The 18,167-nt window shown below is 49.3% G+C and overlaps 1 protein-coding gene across 6 annotated transcripts in view; it reads right to left on the bottom strand.

Annotated features, from left to right (window-relative positions):
• The window catches only part of ACAP3 (ArfGAP with coiled-coil, ankyrin repeat and PH domains 3), a 118,407-nt gene that overhangs the window by 18,716 nt on the left and 81,524 nt on the right, over positions 1 to 18,167 (bottom strand). For all 6 annotated transcript variants that reach the window (XM_044445527.1, XM_044445528.1, XM_044445531.1 and 3 more), the window contains 10 exons: positions 12,019 to 12,131; positions 11,151 to 11,202; positions 9,273 to 9,373; positions 8,380 to 8,491; positions 6,368 to 6,576; positions 4,763 to 4,832; positions 4,319 to 4,413; positions 2,972 to 3,186; positions 1,479 to 1,583; positions 303 to 404 (listed from right to left, as the gene is read on the bottom strand). In XM_044445527.1, coding sequence (XP_044301462.1) covers positions 303 to 404; positions 1,479 to 1,583; positions 2,972 to 3,186; positions 4,319 to 4,413; positions 4,763 to 4,832; positions 6,368 to 6,576; positions 8,380 to 8,491; positions 9,273 to 9,373; positions 11,151 to 11,202; positions 12,019 to 12,131 — 1,174 coding nt within the window. The remainder of the gene's footprint in view (positions 1 to 302; positions 405 to 1,478; positions 1,584 to 2,971; positions 3,187 to 4,318; positions 4,414 to 4,762; positions 4,833 to 6,367; positions 6,577 to 8,379; positions 8,492 to 9,272; positions 9,374 to 11,150; positions 11,203 to 12,018; positions 12,132 to 18,167) is intronic.

The following is an 18,167-nucleotide window of genomic DNA, read 5'->3' on the forward strand; positions in this document are numbered from 1 at the left end:
GCACCTGGTGTCTTTGTGAGTGGAAAGGCATCAAAGCCCCACGGTGCCCTATGTGAGGCCTGGCATCAAGCTCCTGTCCAAGGGCATGTGGCGCAGGGTGGACCCCTCGCCCCAAACCCTTCTGGAACAGAATCGACTCCATCAGGGAAACACTTAGTGTTACAGTCCCTTCTTTCTGGAGACGCTCCCAAACCCGAGCCGGGCAGCCACCCAGCGCAGCGCTTCCTGTGAGAGCCCCTCGCAGCACGGGGCTGCCGGCCAGAGCTGGCTGCATGGCTGCCCTGCTGCGGTCCCCCCCTTACCTCCATCCAGGAGGAACGGCGAACTGCGTGAAGCTGGACCGTTGGCGCTGTCAGTCCACAGGCCGGCCGCCGGGGGGTGCTGCCCCGAGACGTGGTTGCCACCTAAGGGGAAGGTGGACGGAGCATCAGGGGCGGCTCGCTGCCACAGGCACGTGGGGGGGGGTGTCTTTTGGAAAAAGGCAGCCGCCTAAACGGGCCTGGCTTGCCCCAAAGGGCCAAAGGGAGGAGGCAGGAAGAGGTGGGGGGGGGGGGGACAAAGCCGGCCGGTTCCAAAAAGATGCCAAAACCAGCAGAAGCCCGGCCAGCAAAGTGGAAACCGCCTGGAAGGGAAAATAAAAAAGGTGCGACGGAGGAGGAGGAGAAGGAAGGATCATGAGCTGTGGTCAGTGAAAAATCTTCGTCTATTCCTCCCGTGTTACTCCAGGGAACTGGCCCAGCCAAGCCTGCTTGATTTAGGTTGAGGACAATCCAAGAGAGGTGAAACCACATGTGTGGAAGGTAAGACACAGTTTATCGAAGACAGCAAACAGGCCAAAAAAAGACATACACGTGTTTCTCTGGTCTCACTGCTTCCTCCCTGCACAATTGTTGCTCCGGGGGCCAAGTTTGGTGGGGCTTTGACCTCACCATCATCTCCTGCCTATGTCCAGTGATTGGGTCTCTAGGCAGATAGGCGCCAATGGCCAGTGGACTGGGAAGTCTGGAAACCAGAAGGATGTGTGCCTGCCAGTCGTGTTCCAGCTCCGCAGGAAATAAGCTACCTGCCGTGATTCCATGCAACGGGTTTTAATCCCCCTGATAATCCTCAAATCCAGACTCAGATGGAATTGGCTGGATCAGGTCTCTGGAAGAATAGCTCCCCCTTTCCTTGTCTCCTTGTTCAGCGTTTCCCACATATCAGAGAATCGTTCATGGAATCCTGCGGCCGGAAAGGGCCTAGCAGGCCATTGGGTTCAACCACCTGCTAAGTGCAGGACGGAAGTCTCCCCTCCAGATTTCGGCCCGGCCCGGCCCTGCTTAGCTTCCAAGCTCAGGCAGGATCAGGCACTCGGGGCTAGGAGAACGTGCACAGAGATGGCCGATGCAGCTTGCTGTTCTTGTACCCCGAGGCTCATGGCCAAGCAGCAGCAAAGGGGAATGGTACACAACCAGCGCCGGCAACGTGGCAGTACTTACTGCGTGGTCCCGCTCCGGCTCCTGTGTCGAAGTATGAGAAAAGGGAGTCCAGCTCGTCAGGACAAAAGAGAGAATCCCGCCGAAACTTCCTCTCGAGGGTGGCCGCTGCGCGTAAAGACAGATATTTATCTTCCACTGGCATCTTAATATTTTCAAAATGCTCCCAATTACCCATAATATATTAGGTATGCTATTCACCACTGCTATGCAATATTACTATTAATCTCCCGCCTTTCTCATCAGGAGCCCTGGGCAGTTAAAAATGTACATAACACAGTCCCAATATTGGGACACCATTAAGATCTTAACTCTGAAAGGACCCACAAAATAAAAATCCAGTGGGCGAAATCCAGCTTCTGTCCCACTGGTTGTTTTCTGCCCTGCCAGCGAGTAAACGCAGCAGAACCCAGTGGAAATGTTTGTTTCCAGATGGGGGCAGCCGGCCAAAGGTTGCATAAAGGAGCTCCGCTGACCTACGTCCTTGCGGAAATGATGGTGTCTCCTTTTCTTGGGGCTTATCCCCAGAAGGACTGAACCTCCCCCGAGAAAGCAGTGAGTCCTGCTTGCACAACCAAACTGGTGGGGCAGAAAGAGAATTGGAAGGGGCCCAAATGCCCCAGTGTATTCTCCAGAATAAAGCACCATCCGGCGGAAACAGAACTGGGTTTTGCAAAGGCACGAATGGCATAATGAAATATAGGATATGGTAATGGATGATAAACTGACGACAGACGCAAAAATTAAAAAAGGGTTAATGAAAGCCGATAAATATAATGAAATTTGGGATGATTTTGTAAAAGCAGTACTGGCAGAAGGCAAAGGTTGTAAACCTAAGCAAGATTATATGAATTTCTGGAGGGGATATAGATATAATTGAAGTATATTACATATTCTTGTTATAATACGTGAATTAAGAGGCGGTAGTATTGGTCTCCGGGATGGTGGGGGCATTTTATTATTTACTTTTTAATTATTGCATTTTTGGTATGTAATATTGCTGTGCTATGTTGTATTTATGTTTTTTTCTGTTTAAAAAAAATTAAAAAGGGGGGAAGCACACCCGGTAGGCCAGTGCGAGATAGAACAGCAGAATAGCAGGCCGTTGGTCTGATAAAGCCGAGCTCATTAAATTTATCTGTATTTATTTATTTACATGTATTTATAGGCCGCCTAAAATTACCCAGACCTTATACAATGCATAAAACATATTAGCAGAATAAAAACACATTAAAACATCTAGAAAAGCAATTAAAAAGAGCCACTGCATGCAGACTAATTGTTTCCTTAAAAGATATATCTGCCTGGTGCCAAAAGGAAAACAAAGCTGGTGCCAGGCGAATTTCCCTAGGGAGGAATTTCCCTAAGTTTCTCTCTCTCTCTTTTTAATATGGGTGCGTTTGGGAAACAAATCGGTACACAAGATTGGAAGGTGAATTAATGCGTGCTTTCTACGTCAGACACATAGCGGCCCCCTGGACAGAGGGGGTGCTCACCCGAGGAGTGTGCAGCTGGAGATGCGCTTCCGGCCTCGTGCCGGTACTTCCGCCGTGCCGCGGGCGCTTTGCTGGAGCTGTTGCGCCTCTGGCACTTCTTGGCGCTCCAGCGGCGAGGTTTCCGCTCGTTCTCAGCCAGGGCCTCGCCGGTGGCCAGCTTCTTCAAGAATTGCTTCTCCACATACTTGACTTTGATCCACGCTTCTTTGTCTTGCCTGAGAAAGAATTCAGGGCATCAAAGGGCAGCTCAGCTGCTTTCTCCTGGGGAGCCTTCCCCGACCTGATGCCCTCCAGAAGCTATGGCTCCCCTCCCTGACCACAGACCATGAGGCTGATGGGAGCTGTAGTCCAAGACATCTTGACAGCACAGGTTGGGAAAGGCTGCCTTAAATAGCTCAGTTCTAGCTTTTGTCTGTAGGAAAAAAATGAGGATTCCTTTGTGTGCAAAGCTTCAGAGGTGAGGCAAGAGGATCTGTGTGATGAGAAGCTTGGAAGACTCTTTTGTTGCCAGTTTGAGCTTTGAACAGCATTTCAGATCCTTTCTTAGAAACACACGGCAAGACAGACCCTTGCTCACGAATTGACGGAAGCCCTTCAAGGTTTTGGGCAGGGGTCTTTCCTAATCCTCCCTGGGGATGCAAGGGAATTAATCCAGAGCCTTCTTCATGTAAAGCATGCAGTTTACCACTCTGCTAAAACAAAAACAAAAAAAGATTCTAGTCCTCATGATCCTGAATGCAAGACCCAGTTAAGCAAGAACACTGGCAGCTGTCTTATACTGAATGACATTATTGGTCTGTGGAGCTCAGCACTGGTGGTCTTCCAAGGTTTCGGGTGGATCCTTTCCTGGCTCTAATTGGAAGTGCAGGAAACGGAACCTGTTACTGCTTGTGCGCTCTTGTACTTGCCTGTCTGTGTTCGGTTTTATCTGGGAAGCAGCCCTATCCGAGCTTGCCTGCTTCACTGGGGTCTTCGTCCTTGGCCCATCCACCCATGGGAGTCCCCTCAAAATGGACTTGAAAGAGGCCCAGCCATGTGTGGCACGAGAAGAAAGCAGAGGGTGACTAGACCAAAGTCACCCAGTGAATTCCACAGATAAATTCTCCCCGAGATCCCAAGCAGCTGCTGCTGGTTGAAACTGGCACTACGGAGCAAGCCGGGCAACCTCCTTATTTTGCATAAGGTAACCTCCAATTTCTCCATTGCTTCACAGCAAACAGAGATGCAGCGAAAAACACCAGCGATGAAACCGGGACGATGAAGCAGGAGACCCTGGAAAGCTTTCAACTCGAGAGGACCTGTCAGAAAAATCCCGGGATGGAGCGGATGCTGCGGGCCGAGGCTTACCTTGAGCTGTTGGCCGTGGGCTTCTTGAGGCCCATCTCTTCACACTGGGCCTCGTAGATCTGATTCACGGTGGCGTTGCCCAACTCACACATCAGCTGTGGGAAAGCAAGAGAAGCAAAAGCGCCTTAGGAGAAGCAAGAGGTGCTCCTTTTAAAACCCGTGGTGCCCTGTTTCAAGCCCGAAGGTACAATGGGTAGGGACTAGAAAAAGGGCCTTTTTGGGGGTGGCAGCTGGTTGATTCAATTCATTCCCATAGGGCCCAGTAGCCAAGCTTTGTCAGGCAGTCTACACAGATCAATACCTTTAATGTACAGGATAAAAACCCTGTACGTGCAAATATGTCAACCTCTTGCCCTGCACAAGCTGTTCCAGGTCTGTCATGATCGGGACTCCATCTTCTCCCTCCCATCCACCTCTTTTAGATATTGGATGCTTCCTCTTTACCTTCAATAATTCCGGCTCCCAGGAATCCAGCGTGAGGGATCGCACTTTGGAACAATGAACCCCCAAGCTCCTATTGGAAAGAGGACAGATGTGCATAGATACGCATATATTTAAAGTAATTAGCATACATGAGATGCATGCAACTTTCTTGCAGCTATATGTAGCCTTCAACAGAATTGGACCACATATCCAAGTGCATTTCCATTTGAAGATCCATGCCTTCTATTCAAATACTGAGAACGCTGTAAAGTCCTTGGTTGCCTGCATTATAACAAGCGAGAGCTTATCCTTCCAATGCAACTCTTTTAACCATCAAAAGCTCGTGGAGAATCAAATTATATTGACCATTTGCCCATTTCCATGAAGCAGGCAAATAATTTTTTAAATGCCTGTACATCAGTGAATCTTAGAGACTGTCCCAGTATAAAATTTAGCCGTGTAATAACCTTCACCTCAGAAAAAGCAACTGTTAAGCACCTCTTAAAAGAAGGATTACTGGTATTACCCTGCCAACAACTAGCTGAATTAGACAGTTCTGTATTAAAGAGATGTTCCAGCGCCTGGCAGACACAGAACCAAAGTTTTTGCTGAATGGGATGCAGCCTAAGAGGCACAGGTGTGATAGGAAGGCACCAAAGCGGCACTCCACCTATTAGACACCCATAATAGTGTCCACTGCGGTTTCTCAAAGTCCCAAATTGGTCCAGAGAGGTTAGAAACCCCTGTGCTATATAATTCATCCACTGTTTGGCTTCCATGGAAGTTCTGTGCATATGCCTGGGGGATTTGTGAAGGAGCACAGGAAAGATCAGTTGTCACACAAAATCATAGACTAGTAGAGTTGGAAGGGGCCATGAAGGCCATCTAGTCCAGCCCCCTGCTGTTGCAGGACACCAAGTTACGCCATCCCACTCAGAGGGCTGTCCATATATCCATCCTAACCAGTGACTTGAATTTGTATTTGCCGAGATATGCTTCCCAGAGCAGAGCGAAGTGCTGGAGACAACCGGTTGCGTGGAACCTGTGATTTAAGGTGCTGGAATTAACCTTTTCCCTCCTAGACGCTTTGGAGCCAGGCTGTCTGTAAGACCAACGTCATTGCTCTGTATCTTCCTGAGCCTTAACTCCATGCTCTAAAGCCCTATTTTCTATTTCATCAACCAAACTAGTGATTCCAATAACAGAGCCTTCTTTGGGGTGGCCCCGTCCCATTCCCTAAAATCCTTTTTTTTCCTCATCAACTTTGTGTTGCTGTAAGTGGTTAAACTACCCACTGGCTTTAATGTTGTTTTCTAATCAAGTCAGAGGGAATAATCAGTCCAGCCTTGTCGACTGATTTTTCTGTGTGATGTTGTGATGCCGCTTTTCCAACTCTTGAAACTTGCCTCGGGGATTGGGGATAATCTGTCCTGGAGGGCACACGCTATAATGCACATGGGCTGCAACAGCCAAGCTAGCAAAAGCTACTCCCACGCACATGGTCAGGAAATGCTTTGTGGGACTTCTGGGGGCTTGGAAGAGCTGTGTATGAACACCAAAGGCTGGATTAGAGAGCCCTCTTGCTTGAATGTTCCTACGACCGAACTCGGGGCATGTGCAGAATACCTGTGTATCCCTGAACATTCAATGCATAGCAAGATGCCGAGGTTGATGCTGGCCCATCGGGGATCTGCCTGCCCGCAGTCACAGCACTGGTCATTGCCGGGAATGCTTTGAACCCGCTGCAAAATCGTCTCGCTTTTGGCACTGCGGTCCCGCGAGTCTGTTGCAGAGTCGATGCTGCTGGTCGAAGGGGAGGCAGTTCGGTCCAGTCGCTGGAGAAAGAGGGAACGAGAGAGTGAGCGGGAGAGTGAATGGGTAACTGCAGGTCAAGATGCAATGTAGAAACATAGAAACAGAGCGAGTCCGAAGGGGTCTGCCAGGCCATCTAGTCTGACCCCCAGCTCCAGCCGGCTCCGCTCACGACATGCCCACCATGTGCGTGTCCAGCCTGTCCTTGAGCACCCGCACCGATGGGGCCTCAACGACCTCCCGTGGAAGCCCATTCCACACCCTCGGGGTCCTGACTGCCAGGAAGTGCTTCCTGGCATCTAAAATAGAAACAATGTGCTGAATTTTCTTTCAGGTTTATCATTCAGAAAGAGCTTCAGCTTGGAGACAAATCTGAGAGTGCCCAGATTGTGCCCGGGAAGTGAGGTAACAAGAAATACTTCCCTTCTTCATGTTAGATTTATTTAACTCTAGCATCTGAACCAACTCCTGTTGTCTGAGTAGAATGCAAACAGTTAGCAGGCTAAAGTGCCATGTAACTTTGAAAAATAAAATACAGCGGAGGTTTGAAAAGAATGACACACACAGCGAGAAACAAGACAGGAGTTGATCCAACAGCCATAATCACCCAGAAGGAGGTCTCTAAAATGCCCAGGAGGAAAGGAAGGTCTCTGCCCAGTACCCAAAGGAAAAAATGGACAATGGTGATGCCAGGAGAACCTACTGGGGTGTTTATGCCACAGGGCGCCAACACTGAAAAGGCCTTGTTTTCACAGGGGTAGTACTTCCATGATTTCTCATTATGTTCATTGGATCCAATGTATGACCCCTTGCTAATTTTGTCTGTAAAGGTCTGCATGAAAAGATCTACATTTTCGTGCCCATTTCTCCAATTATTATCATTAATATTACATTTCTATACCATCCATTGCTGAAGCCCTCCAAGCAGTCCACAACAAAGCATACAAATAATAAAATGCCACAGATGATTTTAACAGACTTTAAAATGATTTAAAGTAACATCTGAATGCATTAAAATTATTAATTTCAATGTAGCTTCTCTCTATGAACCAGGAAATAATTTATCCAGGAAATGAAAATGTTGCAATTATTAATTTCATTTCTAGACCACCCATAACCAAAACGCTCGGGGCAGTTTACTACAACGAATAAAATACAATAGATGAAATCATCATCAAGAATTAAAAATTAATTTAAAATAACGTAAAAGAGCATTAAAAGAGAATAAAAAGACCCAGCCAAGAGTAAAAGAAAGGTACCTGGATAATCATGTCAGGCCCCAGATGATCCTGGAGGTCTTTACAGGCCTCCACAAAGAGGGCTGTCTAAATCCAGTGCTAAACAGGAAATAGATCTGGCCCCAGGCCGGCTGCAGCAGGGAGCTTGTTCCAAAGAGGGGGCCGCCACAGAAAAGACCCTCCCGCTTGCTGCCGCTTGCAGAGTCTCTCAAGGGCTTGGCAATCAGAGGAAGGCCCCAGAGTTTGGGCCGATTTTCCAGGTAGACTGGGTACCAGTAGATGCATATCTCTGTACACTTCCTCAACAATGTACATTTTCCTGCTCTCTCAAGGCACAAAAGCACAACCAGCGTTCTTCAAATACCCCACTGTTTGTAGCCTGAGAAATCACTGACTGGGCTTTGATCTCGCATGGCAGCCTGAGTTCTTAAGAGGTTTCATGCAGGGGTGATCCTATTTTGTGGGGAGTTCCCTTGCTGCTCAGGCTAAAACCCGGAGTGGATACACCACCCAGCTGCAAAGTTCCCCCGCCAGCAGGGAGGGGCAGAATCGTTGGGCGTGCCTCTCCCCCACAGCCCCCGAACTCACTTCGGTGTAACAGTTATCGGGGCTCTCTCGATAGGCAGAGGCGATGCTCGCCTGAACCGCCTGGATCCACGCCTGGCGCAGCTTCTCGGAATCTGCCTGCAACATGCAGCTCCTGGGAAGAGAGAAAGCATCCAGTCAGAAGCACTGCATGAAACCAAGGAAGGAAAGAACACCTCTCTCTACGGACCCTTTAAAACAAGCCCCAACAAGAAAAATCGAGACCTGACTAAAACCCGCTAAAGCCCAAGAGAAGCAGGGCTAAAAATCCGCCACTGCTGGCCCAGGAGGACCTCGCGGGGAGAAAATTACAGAAACAGGGGGCCATCACCAAGAAGGCCCTCACTGCCAGCCTTTGCGCCTCCCTTTGCGGAGGCCCTTGCATGACCAGTGCAGTGTTCAGGGACGATCGTTCCAGAATAGGCACTTCATGGCATGCTTATTAGTTTAGTGCCCCAGCGCCTCTTGGTGGCCTGGATCTCTTCCCGCTTCTCAAAACCCTTCTCAGTCTGGAGAGAACTGGCCACCTCCCACAGCAGGGCCAGGTTCTTTTGGACCGTGCTGGAGGGTCCCCGGTCTCCGAAGACACCCTAATTATACCCCCAGCATTGAGTCTGGGACCGACCCAGAACCGAGGCTGGTGGGGGAACCTCAGCCCTACTGCCAGATGGCAAATCCATGCCTTGTTTTGTGGGAAGGGGGCAAAGCGGTGGGGACCCCCCCCCGCTAGGGAAGCCGTTCAAACAAGGAAGATCATGCAGGAGGAAGAGGAAGAGAAAGGAAAGGAGATTCTTTGGAAGCTCCTCAGGTCTGAGAGGATGAACGGGATCGCTGAGTCCAGGACCGCCCTGGCCACTCAGGCCTGCCGTGGTCCCCGAACCGTTCCCATGACTCACTTGGTGGGGGAAACAACCTCAAAGCAGAACCGCCTCTCTATGTCTTCGCAGGGCTTCACAGTACAAAGCCGGAGGTCTTCCACCACCACGGTGAGGACGTCCTGGAGGAGACAAGACGGGATGTCACCATTCACGGACCGCAGGCATCCGCTGTGGAGATGCTGCTGAAGGCCCACCGGGGTCCCATCTGGCAATCTGGCCAGAGGGCGAGGAAGCCGCCTCCACTGGGAGCCACGTGGCCCCTTGGGAGACACCCCATGCCAGTCAGGCCACTCTTGCCGGGGCTCCTTATCCACTGAGGCTTTCACCCTAAGCTCCATCCATGCCCAGAATGGGCTCACCACCAGGAGGCACCACAGAGAGACCCTATAAAGCTCAGAATCGAAACTCCCATGGAAAACGAAGCAGCAGCTTCCCAGGCTGGAATTGTTCCAGCCCAACCAGGACTGGACCCAGAACTGCTCGCAGTCAAGGCAGGAGTTAGAGCCCCGCACCTGGAGCCATCTGTCCCCAGTGCCGGGCAACCTCCAGCCTTCCCTACCCAGGAAATTGCAAAGAAAGGGACAAACTGCTTTTATTCGTGGAAGTGAAGAAACTTTAGAGGTTGGTGCTTTGTTTTGTGGTTTGCTGGCCTCCGTATGTACTTTTTATTCAAGGAAAACCTTTAAAGTTTCTCTTTTTAGTTCAGGAAAACCCAGGGAGAAAGAGAGTGTGGTTGCCCACCAAGGGATGGATCACTGGAACCCATGGCCACCACATTGGGAAGCCGAGTTTTAAAGCCTGCTTTCTGCTGGATGGTTTTTGACGGGTTCTTTAAGACATATGGATGGCTGGTAGCCACCTTCCTGATGGTCGTCTGGAGACCAGATGGAGAAGGAGAAAAGGAATTTCAATGGAGGCAGCCAAAGAGGCAAGAAACATGGTGTTTTTCCCTTGGCTGGCACCTCAAAAGGGGGCTCTCCAAGGCTGTTTGCTCTTGGGGAAGTGCTCCTTCTTATTAATATTAGTAATAATATTGCTTATTCTTAACAGTAATAGGAATTATTAGCCAAGTTGAGGCTTCTTCAAAAGGGCTAGACATTCTCAAAATAAATAATGAACCATCTGCTGCTGCTCTGGAGAAAGGGCAGGACATGACTGTGGACCAAGAGTTTGAGGCAGGGCTTGGCTAAGGATCTTCTCCAGATCTGTGTCCACCTGAGGATACAAGGGAACATTTAATGCCACTCCAAAAGGTTTAGAGGACACCAAGGTTTCGTGGGACCCACACTGAGACCTCCGCAGACGTGCCCCGAATGGACTGCAGAATCCACTTGGCAGAGTGTCAAGTATTTGTTATTTGTCAAGACCTTTTTATTTAAACAATATTTTAATAACGCTTAATATTAACTATAGGTTTGAATTTGCAGCCGGAATGACTCAGGGCTTTTTCATTTGTATAATCTGCATTTTTGTACCATGTACGATGTTTGTTTATTTATGTAAGCCGTCCCGAGGCGTTAAGCGATGGGACGGCATACACAAACTCAAAATAAATAAACGGACGCCTTGTCCACCCTAAGGAATCTTTCCAAGAGCTGTCCGTGGTGCTGAATTCAACCCCCAGAATAGGTTCCCCACAGCGGAGTAACTCGGAGAGCCCCTTTCCCTGGAGGAGGGAATTCTGCTCCACATGAACTTCAGGGAGGACAGCAGCATCAGAAGTGCTTCTGCAATCCACCCCAGATGCGTGAGGAGGCCTAGCGTGGGATCATGGCCCTGCTGTCCGATCCATCTCCTTCCACCCTCCTAGAATGCCTACACAACCCTCAATCAATCAATCAATCAATCAATCAACATCAATCAGCTATTAATGTTATCGGAAGTGTCTTTGCTGACCTTTAGCTTCTTCTGGTAGACCAACTGGCTGTTCTGTATGGAGAACCACCTCCTGCAGAGAGAAACACACACACCCCGATGGAGATGAGAGGGACCAAGTGAAAACGGAAGACTCCAAAAACGGGGAACAGCAAGGAGATCGGATGTGTGTTGGTCCAGGAAGGGACCACTACAATGATCTGGACATGTTTTGAAGTATGGATCCAGCAGAGTTTGGCTCAGACAAATTTGCCGCTGAATTCTTAGTCTGCAATGTCTATTTGGCGCCAGGTCAAAACCTTTTTTATTTATACGGCATTTTAAAATTAATAGTTTTTAATGTTTAGTCGCTCTTCTTTTGTTTTGTGATTTACTGTTCATTGTTTTGTTTTATATATTGTTTTGTTTTTAATTCATTTATTGGAAATGGTTGTCTTCTAAATTGTCCTTTTAAAGCATTGTAAGCCGTCCTGAGATTTTTAATATGATGGGAGGGCATATAAAAGCTTTTAATTAATGAATAATAATAATAGTAATTCCAGAAAATGCAAAATTCTCAAGTTCTCCAGAGGTGAGGAACTCCCAACATCATCAAGGACCTCAAAATGATGCACATCACCACAACAACCCTATGAGGTAGGACAGGCTGAGAGAGATTAACTGCCGCAAGCTGTCCCAGCGAACCTCACGATGGGGTGAGGACTAGAACCAGGAGTCCCCAGCCCTAGTCTGACAAACGCACACACGGGTAGGCAAACTGGTGCTTCTTAAATGCTTTGGGACTACTCATCTCCGAACCTCTCACCACTGCCCACGATGGCTGAGGATGATGGGAGTTGTAGTTCCCCAGGGGACTCGGACACCCTCCCGCTCCTCTCCCCTCCTTTACCGGTTCCAAGTCTTGAACGCGTTGCTTGCCCTCTTGAAGAGGTATCCTTCCATCACCACGCCGTTGGGCGCGTCGACGTTGAATTCCACTTTGGAGTCATCGTAGGAGAAGTCCTGAAATGCACCCCGTCAGATGTCAGAATGGGTCGCGAGCATGACCAAAGGAAGGAAATAAGATTCTTTTTCTTTCTTTCTTAGCCATAGGCTGGAGCAACCCAGCACATGCCTATAGAAAAGCATATCCCATTGAGCACAATAGGGCTTGGCTGCCAAAAGCAAGCAAAAGATTGCAGCCATAATCTACCACAAGAAAGGAATAGATTCAGGAATTTAGCCAGGGTGCAACCCATTGTGTCCGGGGTGAGGGGTGGGGGAGCACAGATTAATCATGGGGGCTTCCCCTAATGGATTCTGGGAAATGTAGTTTCAATGGAGGAACAGACAGCCCTGGGGGAGGGGGAGCGTGGAATACAGCCAGCTTCTGGGCCCCCGATGGTGTCTCTTCAGAGAGGAAATGAACTTTTCCAAACGAGCTTCCGGTGGCGGCAGAGGTATGTGCCCCACGTCCAAGCACAGCCAGGGTGGGGAACCCCTTTCGCTCTGGGGGCCCATTTCGATGTGGAAGCAGCTCTCGGGGGCCACACACCAGTGCTGGCCAGGGCCAAAGCAAAGGGGTGGCCAACAACGCAAAAACGCCAACACACTTCAGGTTACCATTCTTCCTGCCCTTGGAAGACGCAGCTCAGCCTTTATGGAGGGCGATGGGGGCGGGTCTGTACCAAGTCCCATAAACCACAAAACCGTATGTGGTCTGAGGAAAGGGGTCCGATTGGCCCGGAGTGCCCCACACCTGAAGTACAGACCCGAGGAATCTGAGAGCGGCCCTTCCTCACGCCGATAATCATGCTCATGGTGATAATATGATTGCAAATTTCCCCCACGCCGGTTTGAAGGTCAAGACCACCACGAACTTGAATCCCCTTTGCCAACTCAAGGTACCGCAAAACCCACATTCCACCAACCAAGCAGGGAGACAGAGATGGCTATAAAGGGGTGTGACATCTACTCAGTCTCGAAGATCTGGGTCCAAGTACTGCTTCAGCGGCTCATTCGTCACACTAGGAAACTCTAGGCCTCAAGCCAGCTTTGTCTTGGGCAGCCTCAAAGCTCTCCTGACTAAATTCCCACTTTCCGTACAGCTGCACAAAGTGACGAGAGATCAACCCTTCGTTCCGGGTTTTTATACATATGCGGCGCTGGGGCGAGGAGGGTTGGAAGAGAATGTCCAGATGAGGGATTTCGGAGCAAGGATTATTTTAACGGTGAGGACTAGAAACTTGATGGGCCTGCAGCATGCTGAGGCTGGGATGGAAAGAGAAAGCGGCTGCGGTGTGGAGCATGGAGAGTGCGCGAGCCAAACTGCTGCTGTAGAGAAGGAGCCAAAGAGGAGATGCTCCAACGCTCGCACGGCAGCTCGCGTGAACTGCCCCCCCGAAATGCACACGCTACCCCCTCCTGCCAAGCGCTGCTGTCATCTGTCCCCTCGGCTTTCAAGCCCCCTCAATCAATCACATTAACTCCCCCACCCCAGACGCGCTCTGCCTCCCCTGGATTTGAATTTCTTCCTCCAAGGATGCCTGCGCTAGCTAGCATTCAGAGCTTCAAAACGGGGAAAGTGGGATCAGACAATGGTTTCCCTGGAAACGCCGAATGCCATCACAAAGAGGAACCGTGTTCCAAGAACAGCAGGCCTTGGGATGGAGCGGGGGGCCGTCCCCCAGTTCCAAACACGGATACTTTCAAATGGGCCAATGCGGTGGAAGGAGAAAATGGAGAGAGAACCCAAGCGATCTGGGGAAATTCTCTTACGACGGAAGCATTTTAATGGGCTTGTGGAAGGGAAGAGAAAAAGGAAGGACAAACGAGAGTTTTACTAGAGACCAGGATTAAATCAGATTTATCACGCAGAAGTCAGAGAGTTCACTGATACGTGGATATTCCACCTTTTTGGCCTGCACGGAACTCATGCCTAATCCACCTGTTTTTCCTCACAACAGCCTGGTGAGGTAGGGCAGGCTGAAAGGCAGTGACTGGCCCAAAGTCATCTACTGAGCTTCAGGGTCACGTCGGGGCTAGAACCCAGATCTCCCGAGCCCCAGCCGAATGCTCTAACCACTATGCAACACTTTCTCTCCATTGTGCCCTTGATGCATCATTATTCCCTTCCAATCCAGAATTTCCCCTTTCAGCAACACCACTCCAACAATACAGCACCACTGGCCCTTTAACATACATAAAAGAGCACAGGTGAGAAGAAATATTTTCTCAGTCCGGGAGTCAAGATGTGGGAGAACTGAAGGATTATTCCTAAAGCAGCATCTCTCTCTCTCATTCTCTCTCTCTTTCTCCCTCTCTAAGCTCCATGTGGCATCTGACACATCCCCAAACATTAGACGTGACAGGTTGGCTCATCAGCAGCATGTTCAGAGTCACCCATGCGCAGAAAGAAAGCAACTGGTCATATCCAGTGAGGTTGCTTTGCCTTTTAATGAAGCATTACAACAAACCACGAAAGGAGAGCCGCTTCCTAGGATCACAAAAATATGGTGACAAGCTGCCTTTACATTGCTGTGTTTTGTCCGATTCCCATGTTCACTGTCTCTTTTGCAGGGCCAACTAGTACGAACCCATGTCATGGGTTTGGATGCTCCCTCCACTCCTTGATACCCACACTTAAAAATACTCCATGCACACAAACATTTAGCACGGAAGGAATTCTCTAATATGCTACATTTCCAGCTGCAGGAAGGACGTGCTTTTCTTTGAAAGTGTTTAATACAACTGTCCATCCAGGAACATATAAAGCCGCCAAATAATGTTGAGTCATAATGACTCAAACCATCTTGCCCGTAACACCAACCGTCTATGAATCTCCAGAATCACAAGAAGGCTCTCAAGCATTGATCATTTTGTAAAAGTGGGAATATTTTCCCTAATACATGCATTTTAATTCCATGCTTTCAAGGAGTAATCACATTACAAGACATATTTGAAAATCATTTTCTCAAGCAGATGTACCCAATCTTTTTGGATTCGAGGATTCGGTCACTGAATTTGGAAAATCATTTCAATTGGCACCAAGTGCAAAGTTGGCTATTTATTTTATTTATTTATTTAGGGAACTTCTATGCTGCCCCATTCGCCGAAGCCTCGGGGCGGCTATGGCATCTGCATAGATTTATCTCCTATCATCGCTGAAACCCTTTCTCAAAACGCTTCCGGCAAGGGGAATCGGGTCTTCAAAGCTCCCCCATTCCGTTTGTGATCGCTTGTTCGCGAACCGAATCAAGCGCTGGCACTCCCAAACTTCCCATGATCAGTATCATTGGAAGACGCTGGAATGACATAATGCCTTTTCCCCTTTTGTTCCTTTTCCCCAAGTAACCATTAATGGCACACGTACACACGTCATTCCCTTCGCGTGCATCCTCCACCTCAAAGGAGACGCCGTTCAAACGAAACGACTCTGGACCAACACAACATCACATTCCACATGTTTTTGAGGGGTTTTCCTATGCACACTCACAAAAAGCATTCCCCCTCTCCCAAGTTTCTCCCGACAATGGAGAAGTTTTGTGTTCTGTTTTTAGCGCTCCCCACCCGGTTGCCTAACACAAGCTCCTTCTTAAACCCTTTCTGTGCTTCCTGCCGGTGCATTTCCATTCTCAACAACATGTGCACAAAAGTAGAACGAGACAGACACAGACAGACACTTAACTGCTGCTTTTCCAACAACAATTCTCCAAGAGTTACAAATGGCTCACAAAAGCAATGCATACCAAACAATACAGTCTGCAGGCATCATTAAATTCGGTCTAAGTCTGCTGCAGAGACAGTCCCTGCTTTATGCTGCTTTAATATCCATTTTACGTTATTTTATTTGCATACATAACCTGATGTGGACAATTGCTGCTTCGCAGCATCCAACTTGTGCTCACATCGCAGCATCCAAAGCCTCGGAAGAACATCACTGCATTATCAACTGGCAAAGACCATCAGATGTCCAGATTCCATTGCATTGACATCCAGGAATGAAGAGTGGAAGATCAAAGAACGAATTCCCAGTTCCTCCCACGCTGGAGTCAAAAAAGCAACAGGATGCAAACAGGCAAGCTTGATTTTATGCTCACAAAAAGCCACACTCTGGGTGGAATGAATGCTGGTCATTTTCACCTGCCCTCACACCCATTGAAGAAGAATTTTGAAAGAAGAAATTGCAAGTTCTTTCCTATCGTATCTGAGAAGAAATCTGAACAATTGTGCGCAGTCCACATCCGAAAACGACGCCTCCCAAATTTTCACCAACCTGCACTGGCCAAATTCAATAGGTAAAGCTATTTTCAGCAAAGAGAAGGCCACTGTTTTCCTGCCAAGCAGCTGATAAAGACAACTAGCCAGTCAGAAAAAGCAGTTCTTGTCGAGTGCCCCCAAACCTAGGACTGATCCCAGATCTGAGCACTGAAAGCTTTCTTGCCTGGAAACAGCACTCTGCCAATTCTGCTTTCTCCCACATGCTTAAAAATCGCTAGATCCTTGTAATCTTGCCAAATCTGGCAAGGAAAACACCCAGCTCAAACTAAATTCTCCTCTCTCACCCTCTCACTGCGCTCTGGGCTCCCGCCATAGTGACAAAGGAAAGGAGAAGAATGAACAGAGGCAAGGACTGTACCACAAAAACCACATTTGGCCATGTCCCATGCCTGGAGCACCTTACCAGAAGATATTCCAGCCGCCCCAAAATCTTCATGACGGCTGTGTCGTCGAGCTGCGATTTCTGGAAATACGGAGGACGCTTGCCTAGTGTGCGCTCGGGACCGGCGCTGCGCTGCGACACCGCTCGCCGAGGAGGGGGGAGGAGTTTTTGCCCGCTCTGTCTGCCACTTCTAGCGCACCACCAAATGCACACGCACGCTGCACGCATGCCCACGTGCGGGGGGCGGGGGTGCGTCTAATCTCTCCCTGTCCTCTTTCTTTCGGTCGGGAAGGCGGCCCGTGGGCTCCACTGGGAGAAGAACGAGACGCGCCTCTTCTCTGGGGACCACCTGGCTGCCCCTCGCTGTCCCTCCCCCTCCGAGACCAATGGCTTTCCTTTCAGAGTCAATCGGCTTAGCGTAAGGACTAATTACCATACAGCTGTCACTTCGGGATGGAGCTGTGGGGGAAGAGGCGGCTCAACGGAGCGGACGGGGCGGAAAGGCGGGGGAGCATGTGATCTTTGACCCACCCCAGACAATCTGGCAAGGTTCTACCAAGAGCACGTCCCCCCCCCAACTACTATGGTCCATGTGCCACAGCCCATCCCATGTGGGATGCCACTGGCAGGGTGCGGAGCCCATCCTGGGCCAATCCAAAGCTCTGCTGTCCTTCAGAGGCGAGAAAGTAGAGACATATGGCCAACTGGTTTCCTTATTTTTTAAGCCGCCCTATTAAATCACCCAGACGGGCAGGACTCCCAGAACACACGGACCCCCCCCCCATTCCCACGCCTTGCCCTTCATCCTGGGCACCAGCGTGGAGTTCTCCACCAATCAAGGGGCAGCACAGATGAACCCATGTGTGTTCAAGGAGCTTCCGGGAGCAAAGGAGCATGCCAAAATCCATTCCACCAAGCTCCAAAATTTTATTATTTTCCCCATCAGCACGGGGCAGATGTTACGGGAATGCTGGAGATCCCTGCCTGCTCTTTTCTTGGGGCCAGGATTTCCCCTGAATAATTTGGGGGGGATGTTTGAGGTTTCTCCTTCGAGAAAACTTCAGGGGGACCCAGGAGTCACCTCCCCACAGGGCAAACTCATGTCCCCAGAACAAAATTTGGCTGAATGATGCTAACAACACACCCTCTCCTCAGACCAATGGTTTGCTGATGAACTTTATCAGCAAACCATGATGAAACTTGAACAGGATCTGTGCAGCTTGTTTTCAGGCTAAATCTGCCCCTTTCGGCAGCAAAACACTGAGGTTTTGCTTTCTCTGCCACTTCTGGGAAAGAAAATGAAATTTTATGGTGCAGGGCAGATGGGAAGAACCTGGGTTGCTAGAGACTGCAGAAATGTGCGTATGCAGGCTGTGTGTTACACATACCTGCTTTAT

Source organism: Varanus komodoensis, unplaced genomic scaffold (genome assembly GCF_004798865.1).
Source record: "Varanus komodoensis strain SLA01 unplaced genomic scaffold, ASM479886v1 scaffold48, whole genome shotgun sequence".
NCBI classification, from domain to species: domain Eukaryota; kingdom Metazoa; phylum Chordata; class Lepidosauria; order Squamata; family Varanidae; genus Varanus; species Varanus komodoensis.